The following is a 14,686-nucleotide window of genomic DNA, read 5'->3' as shown; positions in this document are numbered from 1 at the left end:
CCGTGCCGCCCACACCGGCGATTCGGGATCGGCTCCGGGCACGGTGTAACTCAGGGCCGCCGCCCGCCTGTCCTGTGCAGGGTCGGGGGTCGCCGGGGGCGGCGGGATCCCGGCCGGCCGGCAGGGTGATCCCGGCCGGCAGAGACCCCGGCCCAGCGGCCCGAGGCGGGGGCGGTGCCGCTGTGGGCGGTGGCATCTCCCCTCTCCTCCCCCGCCCTCCCCGCCCTCCTCCGGGGCCGCGGCGCTGCCCCCTCCCGCCGGGGATATCCCCGGCCCCTCCCCGGCGGGCGGCGGCCCAATGGAGGTGGGGATGCTGTGCGGGCTGCGGGCGGGCTGGGGGCGCCGCCGAGCCGCGGACGCCGCCGGGCCGGGGCCGCGCTCACTCGGCGGGGAGCCGCGGGCGGAGGCGGGCGGCGCCGGGGCTCGGTGCGGCGGCGGCTGGGATGCGCCGGCCGGGCGGCTGTGGGGGCAGATAGCGTCCCGCGGGGAGGCGGCCGAGTGGGGCCCGGGGCGGCGGCCGCCGGGCAGCGCCATGGCGGCGCAGTGCGACCCGCTGAGCGGGTACCTGCCCCAGCCGCTCTCCGACCCGGGCTCCAACAGCGAGCGCAGCGCCGACTCGCCCGCGCCCGGCTCCGAGGAGGACTCGGCCGGGCCGCCGCGGCCCCTGCACGGCCCCGAGTGGGGCGAGGAGCGATTCCGGGTGGACAGGAAGAAACTGGAGGCCATGCTCCAAGGTGAGGGCGGGAGCGGCGGCGGTGCCCGAGGGGCGCGGGGCGGTGGCGGCGGCCGGGAGGGGCGAGAGGGGGCCCCGGGCCCCGCCGTGCCTCGTCCCGGCTCCCGCTTCCCCTCCGGAACGGGAGTCCCGTCCTGTCAGCCCCTTTCCCGGGCGCTGGACGCGGGCCTGGGTCGGCGGGAGCCCGGTGGGCCGGTCCCGGCTGCGGGCGCTGCCGTGGCCTCTCGGCTGCTCCGGCTCTGCCGGCTCCTCGTGTCCCCGGAGCGGAGCCGAGCCCCGGCCCCGTAGCCCGGGTGTGCAGATGCGGCTCGGGGCTGGGCCGGCCCCGGCGTCGCGGGTGGTGCCGGTGCCCAGCCCTGCCGGGGCTCGTCCCGCTCCGCGGCGCTGCGGCTCCGAGGGTCCCCGCTCCTCCGAATTCCGTCTGTGAGAGCGGGACATCCCGCTCGGGCAGGGCGGTGCGGGCTTTCGAGGAACAGGCTGGCAGCCGCTGGAGCCGGGCGCCCCGGCCGGAGCAGCGGGGACGGCTCCGCAGGGCTGACAGCGGCCGCCGCTGCCGTGGGATCGGCTCGGCCTTTGGCTCCGCTTTCTGGGGTTGTTTTTGAAGTTCGTTCTTTCTTTCTTTCCTTGAGGCTACATATTTTATCTCAGTATGTTTTGAATTATCTGCTCTCAGTGGAAGTTAACGTAGACAGCTTTTGACAAAACAGGAGTAGTAATTGCTGGTTTTGTTGCTAAAGAGCACATGAGTAGGTTTGGACCGGTTGAGGATGCTGCTGAGCGGGGTAATTCCCCCGGGGTGTTCCCGGCTGTCTGGTCTGAGGAGCCCGTGAGAACCGAGGTGAGTTTCAGGCCTTACCGTGTCAAATCTCAAGGCGCGTCTGGATCAACACGAAGACACGGCGGTGGTTTCGAGAGGGCGCTTTTTTCCTTCGGAGCTACTGTTTAGTAAACATTTGATGTTACACTGACATGGTAACTCACGCATTTGTGTACGTTTTCAGAACAAACAAACCCTTGACAAATGTTTCAGCTGGCGTGTCGCAAGGAAGGCGTTTCAGTCGCTTACTGGAAGGAAGCTTTAGGTGCTCCCGACACCCATGAGCATCCCCTGTCAGGGCAGCCGCCTTCCTCCCTGCGGCAGGGGAAGGGAGGATGTGGGAGCGAGCGGGGGAACGCGAGCTGGTAAGCCGGGTTGGTCGCTGAAGAGCTGCGGTTTGACTTGGTGACTACAATGATTGGAATTTTCTTAATTGAGATGCTCTCTCCTGGGGGTGAGTTAATCTTTAATCAGTTAATGTTTTAGTGCTAGGAGAAAAAATCTCATTATGTAATGCAGTAAAGAGAAAGGCATTTAAAGAAATGGAGCAGCAGCGACTATTTATAAAGATGTCCTCATTGAAAGTGTCTGAAAACCAAAACCACACGGGTATTTCTGTGTAAGAAGTGGTAAAGAAGGGTCAAAAGTTAGAGTTCTGCAAGAAGATGAAGGTTGCCTTCACTTTTTCCTCTAATGGCCAAATAAATTTCCATTATCTCATCCCTCACATAGTCCTTTCTTCTACTGCCTGAGGTAGTAAGCAGGAAGGGGTAAACAAAGCTCCCAAGCAGAAAACAGATACTCTATAGCTTGTGTGACCCAGTAGCAGCCAGCGTCAAAATGTAAGATTTATCTTTACTCCTTTTTCAAATTTTGTCTTATCTTTATAAGAAGATTAAAGTAGTAAAAAGTATATGGATGATAGAGCGTAGTGAGTAAATGCAAGCAGAATACTGCCTGTGAGGTTCCTGTATGCCCTGTCTAGAATACATATTCTTCAGGTGATGGTTTGAGGAGGGTTTGTATCAGAGTTATCCTTGTTGTGCTGGAAAGTTTGTTAGACTTGGGAAAAAAGTGGCTTTATATGAAAATCTGAACTGTCTGGCTTACTCTTTATGAAAAACTGCTTATTAGGAAACAAGTGGCAAACATAGTAGCTCTTTCTGTGAGAAAACTGAACTGTTTGTTAAACATTGTCACTTTCTGTCAATATCCTCTCAGTTTCCTCTCCGTGCTTTACGAGTATTTGTCTCATCTCTTGACCCACAGGAACCTCAAGCACCAAGCAGCTCTGTCAGGGAAAGCTTCGTGGAGCCAGATCTGTAACTGGTGTCCAGAAATTCAGAGTTAGTTATGCTGCTGTTTACAAGCCAAACTTGATTTTACTTTTTATCTTCTCCCACCCTCCTCACCTTTTGTTTGTGTCTGTCTTTTGGGAGTGGAAGCTTTGACTTCCCTAGTAGGAAAGGAAAGCAGCGTGAACTATCTCCAGGAACAAACTTCTGTTAGATGTTGTGTTCCCTATGGTTTCTAATAACAGATCCTTCCATGGAAGCTCTTAAAATGTGCAGAAATTGCATCATGGAAGAGAAACATCTCTTCAAGCGATGATGAGCAGATTTCTTATTTCCAGAAGTTAGTCAATTTTTAATGTTGGTTGTTTGTTTGTTTTAAATTTGGGCTGGTGTAAATGCAGCTTATTGTTCATATTATATGCTTAAAGGCTCCTCTTTTGGTTTTACCAGCTACTAGGTAACTTGCTTACCTTTGGGAAAGTTAATTTTTACATTATTAAGAAACTTAGAATATCTTCTAGTGATCACCACACCTTTCTTATATTATGGAAGAGCGAGACTTGTTTATCATTTTTAGTTCACTTGTCTTTAAAGCCAAGTTTGAAAGAGCATCTGTTGAAGGAACTTATCAGGAAATGTTCTCATTCTTGCTTAGGGGTGCTTTTTTTTTTTTTTTTTTTCCTCATCAACATCTGTTGTTTACTGTACTAATTGTGAAAGGCAAGAAGAACTATCTGGGAGAAAGAATAGGCAGCAGCTCCGGGTTCAGCTCAGTGCTTCTGTTAATTTTTGTGTTGCTGAGTTTGAAATGCGTTGCTGCTGTGGTTGCTTTCATCTTTCCCACAGCTGATGGTTTGTAGGCAGTTTCCTGGGGGCTGGGGCTGATCCCAGCAAGCTCACCTGGGAATAGCAGAGTCTGGAGCTCTTGGGGGGACTTGGGCACCTTCCTGTGAGGTACAGAGTAACTGCAGGGGGTGCTGTAGCAAGAGCGCCATAGCTCTTTCAAAAAAAAAGAGGAGGTGCAGGTAGCTTGCTACCAGTTGTATCTGAAGCATAAATCAAATCTAACTTGAGGGGTCAGAAAATTTTGATAGATTTGAGGATGCTTCTGCTACCTTTTTTTTTTTTTTTCCTACCCTTGCTTTAAGATAATTGAATTGGTATTTCCTGACTGGTTCTGTTTGGGATATCAGAAGTTGCAAAACCCCTTGCAAGTAAGAACCATTTTTTCCTTGTGTCCACCTTCTTTGTGTGAGTCTTTATTACTCGCACATAGATGGCTGGGATCGTGTCCCACAAACAAATCTCAGTCTTTACAGTGGGGTGTAGGCTCTCTTACACCTCATGTCTTCATCAGTTTGTTGGTGGACATATACTTCTAGAATATTTTTTCTTTCTAGGAGGCCAATATGAGTAAAACAGATCAGCTGTTCTTTCCAGCAGTGGCAGAAGATGGTATTTCCTTGTAGCCCAATTAATTACAGCTGCTCTGCACTAATTCTGGTAAATGCTCAGGTGACTTGGTATTGTGGGATGATTTACTTAGTGAGTGTTTTGAGTGCCTGTTACCATAGGAGCTGGGCATTATTGTAAAGATGCAGAACTGTAAACTTAGGAAAGCTGTCCAAAAAGTATAATCTATCAGCTGACGTTGCAGCAATCAGTAGGCTTAGACAAGTTGGTCATGAACATTAAAAAAAACCCAAACCAAAGAAAGCAACACCTTTTTTTACTTGTGTGGTGTGTCTCATTCTTGGTTACAAAACGTTATGCCAATCTTGCATTTCAAATAATCCTTTTTCGTTGTCATGCTCTTTAGTAGAGGTAGTGTTTTTTATGTGATATTTGTGGTTTAAGCATTCACAGTTAAATACTTTGTGACTTTATAATGCAGTATCACACGATAGGAGCTTGCTAAGAAAACAAATCCATGCTGTTTTTAATAAGAGTCTAAATCTAGCAGTGGTGTGTGGGCCCGTATTACATATGGCTCTTTCATTAAAGAACAAAACTGCTTGTTAAAATTCTGGTTTTCTTCATTATGCTTTTCGGTTTTTTGGGGTTGTTTGTTTTTTTGGGTTTTTTTTCTTTTCTGCATCATCTTTCATTTTGAAGACTCCTCAGGGTAATTTTAATTAGGGATCTAAAACTTTATGGGTGGTGGCTTTTTTTTGTTCCATGTTTTTATTGGTTCTGTTGGGATTTTTTTTCCACTTATGAGGTAATTCAGCATTTGCCTGACTATTGATAAAGAAACACAGACCTACATGCCCAGGAAACTCTGAAGAGCACTCAGCAGCGCAGAAACCCAATTTACCCTCAAGCTCATCTTATACAGCAGGTTGTGTTGCTACCAGGTGGGCACCTTGGAAAATAGCACTGGCTTTGGTACTGCTGATACTGGTTGTGTCACAGGTCAGCTGGAGTAGGCCAGAATTACAGGAATCGTGTCAGTCTGAGTTGATGTAGTGTAGACTCGATTTCTAAAAGTGATGGTGGATCACTGATTACTTTCCAGGCAGTAAGGACTAAGTACTTTCCAAGCAGCTCACTGCGGTGCCTTTGTGTAGCTCTGTCCTTGCTGCCGTTGCAGTGTTGGGTGTACTCTCCCCCTACTCTCCCTGTTTTGGTGCTCTTGGCTGTCACAGGGAGCTAAAAATGCTCAACTAGTAACTTTCTGCTGGAACAAGCCCTGTTTTTCTTAGGGAGAGGTGACACAAATATTTAGGTAACTTTTTTGCGTGTTTTAATTCAGGTGAAACTTACTGTAAATCAATTAATTCCTTTGCCTAAAGGTCACCCTGATACCATTGTCAGATCTTGATTGGACTTAGTGCAATGCCTCTTTCCGATGCCTGGATGATAACCAGCTTTTGTTTGCTGATCCATCAGGTGAAACTTGTGTTTAAACAAGTATATTTTCCCTACTTAATGCATAACCGTTGGAAAGTTTACTTCAGTACTTTTCATTGTCTTCTGCACTAGTTTGTTTCATCTGCAGCGAATGATAAATCAGTACGTGGGGCAGGCAAAGCTTGGGGAAAGTGGAGTGGGGGGGAAGAAAAGCAGTTTTATTGGAATGTGCCAAAGAAGATAGAGATATTCTGAGAAACACAGGCTTTCTGCTGAGTGCTTCAAACAATGGTTTTTATTAGAGGCTGGACCCTGAAGATACGAGTTTTGAGCAAGTTGGCTGCTTAACAGGCGATTGTAATGCCCATACAACGGTGTCTGTGCAGGGTGGGCAAATTCTGTGTTAAATTTATTTGGGGGTTTTATGTTTAAATGGCTAAGCAGGAATTACTGATGTTCCCCTGGATTTTTTTTGCGCTTTTGTGATGGTGGCAGAAATCTTTACAATAAAAGTGCGCTGTGGTCTTTCAAATAATTAGTGTACCTTGCTTGCAGCTGAAGTTAAAAATACTCAGAGTAGTGTTGATTTATATTCCTGTTTACAGTTCCCATGTCCCTCTTGGAGCTCCAGGGGTTGTGGACTATAGCTTGTCTATGACCAGATTCCTACTGAAATATCCTACTCTTTATTTTAGTAGGTCCTAACCACAGTTGCTGTTCCTAGAGGAGGAAAATGTGGGGTTTGTCTACTAAATTGTGAGATTTCTGTTGGTGGTTTTTATTATATTTTGTTCCTCGTAATGTGTCAGCATAACCTATAGAAGGACATAGTTGTGGGGAAATTGGAACCTTCCTAATAGCATTTACATTTGGTTTTTAACTTATATGTAGCAGGAAAAAAGAATCCAAGTTCTTTGTCAGGTTTTCAAATCCCCAAAGTGCTGAATAGTCTATTTCTACAAAAAATAAATACATGAAATGAATTTGTGTGCCTTGTAGATCTTGCATTCCACTATTAACAATTGTAATAATACCACTTTCTCAAGTTTCAGCGTTCGAGTAGTACAACGGACTATCATGGTTTGGCATGAGCTGCCGAGTTAAGTATTGCTGGCTTGCACATTCCTGTTGGTTATATTGTAATCTTTACCTCCACTGGAAAATATGTCCTATTTTGAGTACTCATTTCAGGCTCTTGGCTTTATGCCTCTCAAACAATGAAACATGCTAGTTTTCTTTAATTTCAAACCTCTGTGTCGAAGAACTAATAGCTTTGTTTTAAACATTTTTACGGTAGTGGCCTTTGCTGCGAAGACTCTGTGGTGACTTTCATGAACTTTGAGCTTAAAAACTAGTATGATTGGAGTTCTGCTACAGAAAGTATACACACCTAATAAGCTATCTGAAGGAAGAAGCACTTGATTTAAGGGTTCCTTCTTTAAGGTGCTACCTGTTAATTAGTGGTAGTTTCTAAAATAATTTTGACTTAAGCAATTCAAGCCATTCTTTGAACATGGCCTCAGCTTTTAATCACTACTTGGGGTTTGTTTTTTTTTTTTTTGGTCTCTGGCTCAAACCAGTACGAGTATTGCATGAGACAAAGGAACTCTTCATGTTTCAGTGACTTTTATGGCTGATTTATGTAAAGATGTCTACGGTGATATCCTCTTTACTGGAATAAATAGTTCCATGTTAGAGTTTTATTGATGTTTTGAGGGAACGCTCCTGAGTGACTGTTATCTCACTAGATAATGCAGTCTAAGGAATCTGAGTAATCATCAAGTTCTCTCATGTGTGAAAGTGATTTTCAGATATTGGGTGGAAAATCTCTTGATGTCTCTGCAGAAAAAGATGGGTGTGATGGATAGGGGGCTGGAAACAAGTACATAACTGTAAGCACCGAGTGCCTGAATAAGTCACTTGCCTGGTAGCGCAATTTCATTTAATTTTTCTGAGGCAAGACAGGTTTCTTGGAGAGGGTCAGGAGCATGCAGCAGCACTGTTCTGTCCTAGCTGTTCTGCAGCTCTACTGAAGTAATAGGCACCAGGGTACAGGAATAGGGAAGGCACACCATAGGCATGTGCCTGCAGGGCTGTTCCAGGAAATCCTTTGTTGGGAACCCTGAAACGCCTGATGGCAGTGCAGGGGTGGCAGACAGCTGGGACTGCAGGGTTGTCATCTCCCTGAGGATGGAGAGCTGTGATGGGATGGCTCTGGGGACTGGAGTCCTTCAGTGGCAGCGTCTTTAGGGCCCACAGAGTGGGATGATGAGGAGGAGGTGCTGCCCTTTTATGTGGGGGAGCTCTGCCTTTGGGCACACCACCAGCCATCTGAGGGTGCAGGGTCAGGAGGGCTGGGTGGTCTTACAGGTGCAGACCACCTGATTGGGAAGAGGCAGCACACCAGGCCTTCAAACAACTGGAGGGAGTGGAGGAAGGCTCCTGTTTGCAGTGGAGGAGTTTAACCCCCTCTGTTCTCTGCTGGGGCAAGGGCCTGGCAGGACACAAACCCTTAGGAGGTTTCTGGAGGGTTTTTGTGGCAGCTTCCAGACAGATGATTAGAGAGGTGATGGCAGGAACTGGTTTGCTGGGCTTTTGCCTTGCTTGCAAGGAAAAATTACTCATGAATGTGAAGGTGGAGGGCAGCTATTGAGAGGGACCCTGGCAAGCTGAAGAAGTGGCCCAAAGGAATTTCATGGAGTTCGGCAAAAGCGGACATGAGGTGCTGCAGCAGGGGAGAAAGCTGTCACAGGTCCTGGCCTGACACGCTGTGCAGCGCTGGTGGGACACATCAGGAGTGCTGCTTTCCCCAGTGGCAGAGAGACACCAGCATTCTGGAGCAGATCCAGCCAAGGGCCACAACGCTACTGAGGGGCTGGAGGATGGACACAGGAGGAGAGGCTGAGACATCTGGCGTTGTTTAGCTTTAATCTTGAGAAGGCAAGGGAACACTGTAAGAATTGTGTGTGTCAGAGGATATGAGCAGATGCAGCCAGAGTCTTCTCAGTAGTGCCTAATGACAGAACAATCAGAAAAAATGTCATTTTATGACCCTTTTTCTGGAAAGGAAATAATCCCTAAAATCTGGAGACTTTCCAGTTTCTGCAGTGCTCAGTGCTGAAGTGAGACCACTGCTGTCTCTTTTGGACAGCAAAGGAATCAAAGGATTCTTAACTACAATTTCAGTTGTTGAGTTAAAATACTAAATCTGAGATTAGGCTGGAATATTTAAGCACAGTGTTTATTAATGTTAGGTATTGAAGATGACTAAAAATACATTTTTAGGTAAATCCTTGATCAGATACCAGTATTAAAAGCAGCAGTTTGAAGTGTTCTCCAGAGTTGATAAAATTGTGGTTGTGTTAGGGGTCAATTTGCCTTCCTCAGGGCACTGAGAAACATCTGCTGGGAAAACTGGTCCATAGACCTCATCTTCAGCACTCCTGGTAGGATTTGGTTATGCTGGCCCCCAGGAAGATCCCTGCAGTCCCCAGGAAGGCGAGACGATGGCTGGGTCAGGCAGCTGCTGCCGGGGCGGGTCCTGGTTCTCGCACACACCGGGGTGCTGGGGGCTGTGTTTGGCCGTGGTGTTGGGGTGCTTTGGCCCCCAGGAGCACAGCTGGAGGGTCCCTGCAGCCTGGCTGGGTGAGCTGGGACACGGGTCTGCTGTGGCAGCACGTGAGCGCTGCTGCTTTGCTGCCTTCAGACAGCTTTTGGAGTGCTGGTCCTACAAGGACGTAGCTGTGGTGAGCTCTGTGTGCCTCTCACCTGCTGGAGGTTTTGCTGAGGCCCCGTCAGGGTTCTCCCCAGGGATGGGATAAACCGAGCGGATGCTCAGTGGCTGGGAGCTGGCCGTGGGCTGCAGTGGCCTTGCTGGTTCCAGTGGTGCAGTTCAAGGACGCCGTGCTCTGGGTTACACCACATCCTCCGGAGCTTGGTGTCCTGGCTGATGGTGTGTGAGCAAGCTGTGAAAACAGGACTCGGGAGCGCAGCTGGGATCGGAGCGCAGTCCTGTTATCGCTATGGCTTGGATCCTGTTGTGTAAACCACAGAAGGACACGTTGCTCAGTTTGTCCTTCCTGGAAGTGTCTTCCTTGCACATGTAACAAGCAGGAGGTAACTTGTTCTTTAGGTTTCTTTCCCTTCGAAGGTGAAAGGTTTTTAAAAAATATCTTTATAAATGTATCACTTGTGATGAGAAAGTCAATAACAGATGATGCATTTAAAAGGCATTAGATTTCCAGTCATTCTGACTGCATCCCAAATGGCCAGCTGCCAGCAGCTGTGTCTTGAATTTGGCATCTTGAGATCAACAGTTTGTAAATGTTAGGGAGGAAAGCGCCTTTTTTATTTCTGAGGGTTTTTTTTTAATTGCCCAGGTTGATATGTCCTAGAACTTTAAAGATGAGATCTTGGCTCATTCTTTTAGGGGCTGTGAACTTCTGGGGCACACTGGTCGCTTGAGGAGATGCTTTCCAGGACTCCCACAAAATCTGCCATCTGAAGATGTTTTGAAGATGAAGTTAGCCCTCGATAAGTGATAGTTTTGTATGCAGCTAAGTGTTTTAGCTGTTACCATTTCTAGAAGGGCTCAAATGTAGCCTGATAGAAGTTTTACTGGGCTGGAAGGAATATTCTCTGGTTTGCTGCTTTGAGACTTTGAAAAAATAACTTTTCTTTGCCGCATCTGATTTGACTGCTGAGCCTTTTTCCCAGAGGTAGGAAGCTGGTCAGTGTAGCTGGTGCCAGCCACAAGGCAGCTGCATTCCCCATTCTGATGCAATTCCAGGACTCGCTTGGCATCTAAAGGTTGCAATGAAACTTGTGAAAAATAATCTTTATCTATAAAACTTGATAAACTTGTATGGAGAAGTTTTTTCTCAAATATTAATGTATGAAATAGTGAGTCCCCTTTCCTCTTTTGGCTTTTTGCCTGTTGGGAGTATGTGTAGATGCAAGTGAGGCATGAGCCATCCATTTTCCATTTACTAAACTTCTCTTCAGGCCAGGCCTGGGAGGCTTTGCAAAATCTTGGTTCCATTTTCCCCTAAAACTATGTGAATGAATCGGGTTCGTAAGAGTGGTTTTCAAGGAAAAATAAGCAGCAGTCATTGTGCTTATGTGGTTATTGTCAGGCTTGCAGTGTGTAGATGCTGAAGAATATTTATTAAACTGGGTTTTATAGGTACTTCTTTTCCCTCATCTCATAGGAAAGTTTTTCTGGGTGGTTGGTTGGTTTGTTTGTTTTCCTGTGCGCCTGCCCAACATGTTAAGAAGCTATGGGTTGATAACTTTATGTCTTTCAGTCCTTGTCTACAGCTTTTTAACTTGCAAAATTAACTTCTATTTGTAGGAGTTATGGCACAGGATTTTTCTCTGACTGCTAAAATATTACAGAGGTTTTGAAGGCAAAAAACTAAAGAGTGCCAAGGAAAGAAAAAATGAAGCCTCATTCCAGATCATTCAAGTGAAATATATCTGCATGTTCAAATTATATACTTAAAAAGATTGATGTGTGTTTTCTCACTTATTTGGCACAAAGTATGTGTAAAAGCTTGAATGATTGTCTGTACTAGTGATGGGATGACAAGCAGGACAAACCCAAAATACCATTCTGCTCCTCGTGGAACAGCTCAGATCATGGGCTTCATCTGTTTAAACTTGGGTCTTGGAAAGGAATTACGCTAGATTTCCTTGTGAAGAGAACTTGCAACATTTTTACAATCAAGCCAAGCTAAATGGGCCCTAGTACAACATATCTGAAAATTGTATTAAGCCAAGTAAATCTGGTCTGAAAGAAGCAATGTTAAAAGATAACTGGAGGAAGAAATTGGTAACACCACTGATTTGTCCTGTTGTTCTGAAGTGCTGCTTTTGTTTTCTGGAGCATGTACGTGTATCTGCTGTTCCAGCCTCACACAGGAAAGGACCACAAGGGGGTCATTGGTCCTGCCTCCCTGTTCATCCTGGAGCACGGAAACGTGTCCAGCTGGGTCTGGAATATCTCCAGTGGGAGAGACTGTCGCTAGAGGACATGAAAAGAGTGATGCTCACACAGCTAAGTTCGGAGCAAAAAGAAGAGAAGTTTATTTACTTGACCTCGCTCATATAGATTCTGAACAGTGACCAGGGATTGGACAATGAGGTCGACGCCTCTCCATCCCACTGGTCACCCTAGAAGTCCATCAATTGTCCCTCCTCAGAGAGGAATGCGAAAACAATCACTTAGTTTGTTGCAATCCGTGAGAAGCCTCCACTACAAAAATGTAAACATTCAGAAGGCTAACAGAATGTGGCAACAGGAGACTCCACACCCTCTCTGGGCAGTCTGTCCCAGTGCTCGTCACTGCACAGTGAGGAGGTTCTTCCTCATGTTCAGATGGAGCTGCCTGGGTGTCAGCTTCTGCCCTTACCTCTTGTTCTACCTTGCTATATAAAGCTTTAAGTTTTTGGATTGTTTTGATACGCTAAGGTTCTGTGGTTCACCCCTTTTTGTTTATAAACAAAAGTTCACCCCTTACTTTTTGTTTATAAAACATTCTTTAATTCTACATACAGGTGACGATTTTTTTTTCTTTTTAACATTTTGAGCAAACTTTGGTTTAGGAAATCTGTGTTACCACTCTGAATTAGTGGTTTAACCTTTAAGTGTGCCTTTTACCTTACTGCCAATCACTTTGTGTGAATGGAGGCTTTGATTATGTCTGTTTTGACTGGCTCTGTTCAGTCTGTGCCTGCAATAAATCTATGGCAGTTGAATATACAAGATTGGTAACTTAAAACCAAGCATCTTGAGAGATGGAAAAAATGAAATCCATAATTCCAAAATAAATACTAAGTCCATTATAAGTGATGCAGTGAAACATTTTTATGTTTAGTTACACTGATGTCTTCAGAAGATATTCCCCATGACCTCTGGGGGGAGATTGTGTTCCTTGAGGGTGTATAAACTGGGATGCAGTGTAATTAAACCAGGAGCTTTGTTGTGAGGGAGTTCTTGTGCAGAACATTACACTGTGGTACAGAGCCATGATGAGTGAAAGATGAGCCATGTGCTGAACAGGAAGGGGTTAAAATCACCTGTGTTTAAAACCACATCTCTGTGTGTGTAATGCTTACATTTATATGGAAAAACACGCATCTATATTGATGTGTAATTGAAATGAGGGATACATTTGCATGTCACCCTTGCTGGGATATGGAAATCCTTAGTTTCATTGAAGGAATATGAGTCTTGGTCTCCCTTTTTCTGGGTGTGTAGGCACATCCATGGTGAGAAGTGCTATAGAGTGGTGAAATATTAGATTACATTAGATGGCCTTTGTTTATATGCAGCTGAAGCAGTTAAAATAGCATTGATTTAAAGAGTCTGGATGTGGAATACATTTTTAAAACACTGTTTTATATAGTGGAAAAGAATCCTGCCATGTCTTTAGTTTTTTAGTTAAACAAACACAAGTGCTGTTTTTCCTTAGTAAATTTGCTTCCGGAGTGTGTATAAAATAGTGGATAAGAGAGAATCTGTTTCTAATCTGTTCCATGTGCAGAAACAGTGAATAAATTTGATCAAATCTTTAGTTCTTTATAAGCAATTCCTTTTTGAAATATGAACATATTCTGCAGAATTTTCTTTTCTTCCTCTGTGTGGAAGACATTACCGTCATTAGAGTGCAGAGTACATGGATTCTCAATATGTGTGAAATTTTTCAATCCACTAAACAATTGAACACGTAATGATGTTTTCTGGTTGCTTAGCAGCACTCAGGTTTTTTACTTTAAGTGGTCTTCAGTGACATCTTTAGATTATTCAGAGACTTGGCAGAAATAAAAAAAGTCATTCCAGTGTTGAGACATGAGGAATCATTTAAGCTGTGGAAAAAAAAGTGGGATATTGCAAAGTTTTGCGTATATTTAAACATATACAAGACTTTATATTCTGTGTTCTCAAATGTTTGGGGGAAGTGAGTGCTAGAAGATTATTCTGCTGGATTTGAAATATAGTTTTAGATATTTGTCACCTGAAAGATGCAAATTTAGACAACAGATTAATTTTATCTGACTGAAGTTTTTTTTTTAATTGGTTTATATGTTGTTGGAAGTATGTTTTCTGTTTATGTAGAGAGCCGAAGGTTAGTGGTGTTTTGAGTTGAGAATATAATACAGATCAATTAAAACGTAAAATGCTAATACAGTTTTTTCCTTAGAGGGTATCAGTTGCGTATTTGCAGGAATCTTTTCATTGGGTGTCTTTCCTGTATCACTGCAGAGCTTCTGTTAGCACTGCCTTCCCTCCAGGCTTCAACAGCCAGCAGAGAGTTTGAGACTGGTTTTAATAACGTGCTAAAGAATCAAGTGCTGTCAGCTTGGTGCTGCGGCTCCGTGCTGCCTGAGGCTGCTTTTGGTGTCTCTCTTCCCTGCTCCTGCTCTCTGCATTGCGTGAGTCCAAGGAATGTTCATCCTGCAAGCGGAGCAGTGGCTTGGGGCTGGCCGCTGCAGCGTTGAGCCAGGCGTGGGAGCACCGGTGGCTGAGTTCAAGGAAAGATTGACACAACTGCCCCTGCAGGTTAGCCAGAACAGAGGGTGAGTGGGGGGCCTCAGAGCCAAGTTTCTCAGACAGATAGGAAATTTCAAAGCGGGAGATGTCAGGACCCAAGAGGCGAAGGGAGACGTGCCTAAGGGGATTGTTAAAGTGCGGTAGCTTTGGATGTGCATGAGAAGGATCTCTGGATTCACTGCACGGCAGCCAGGCACGCTGTTGGGAGAGGAGCAGTGCTTCTGTTCAGCCTCTCTTCCTCTCTCTCTGTTTGTAGTGTTTTATGGGAGAGGAGGAGGAGGAACCACTCACCAGCTCTGTTCTGCACCCTCCCAGCAGCGTGATGGATCGAGATCGCTTGGAGCACGTTCAGCATCTCTGCACCTGGTACCCAGACTTGGGGCTGCTCCTCTTCGTGTGAGTGAGAGCAGGCCAAGGGCAGGCAGGGAGAGCTG

General features: G+C 46.0%; 1 protein-coding gene across 1 annotated transcript in view; it reads left to right on the top strand.

The window, feature by feature from the left end:
* The first annotated feature begins 519 nt into the window (after positions 1 to 519).
* The window catches only part of BICC1 (BicC family RNA binding protein 1), a 90,089-nt gene continuing 75,922 nt past the window's right edge, over positions 520 to 14,686 (top strand). The window contains exon 1 of the mRNA XM_040071050.2: positions 520 to 734. Coding sequence (XP_039926984.1) covers positions 533 to 734 — 202 coding nt within the window. The 5' untranslated portion in view covers positions 520 to 532. The remainder of the gene's footprint in view (positions 735 to 14,686) is intronic.

Source organism: Hirundo rustica, chromosome 8 (genome assembly GCF_015227805.2).
Source record: "Hirundo rustica isolate bHirRus1 chromosome 8, bHirRus1.pri.v3, whole genome shotgun sequence".
Lineage (NCBI taxonomy): Eukaryota > Metazoa > Chordata > Aves > Passeriformes > Hirundinidae > Hirundo > Hirundo rustica.
The sequence above is the reverse complement of the archived record's forward strand: the minus strand, read 5'-3'. Positions and strand labels throughout refer to the sequence as shown.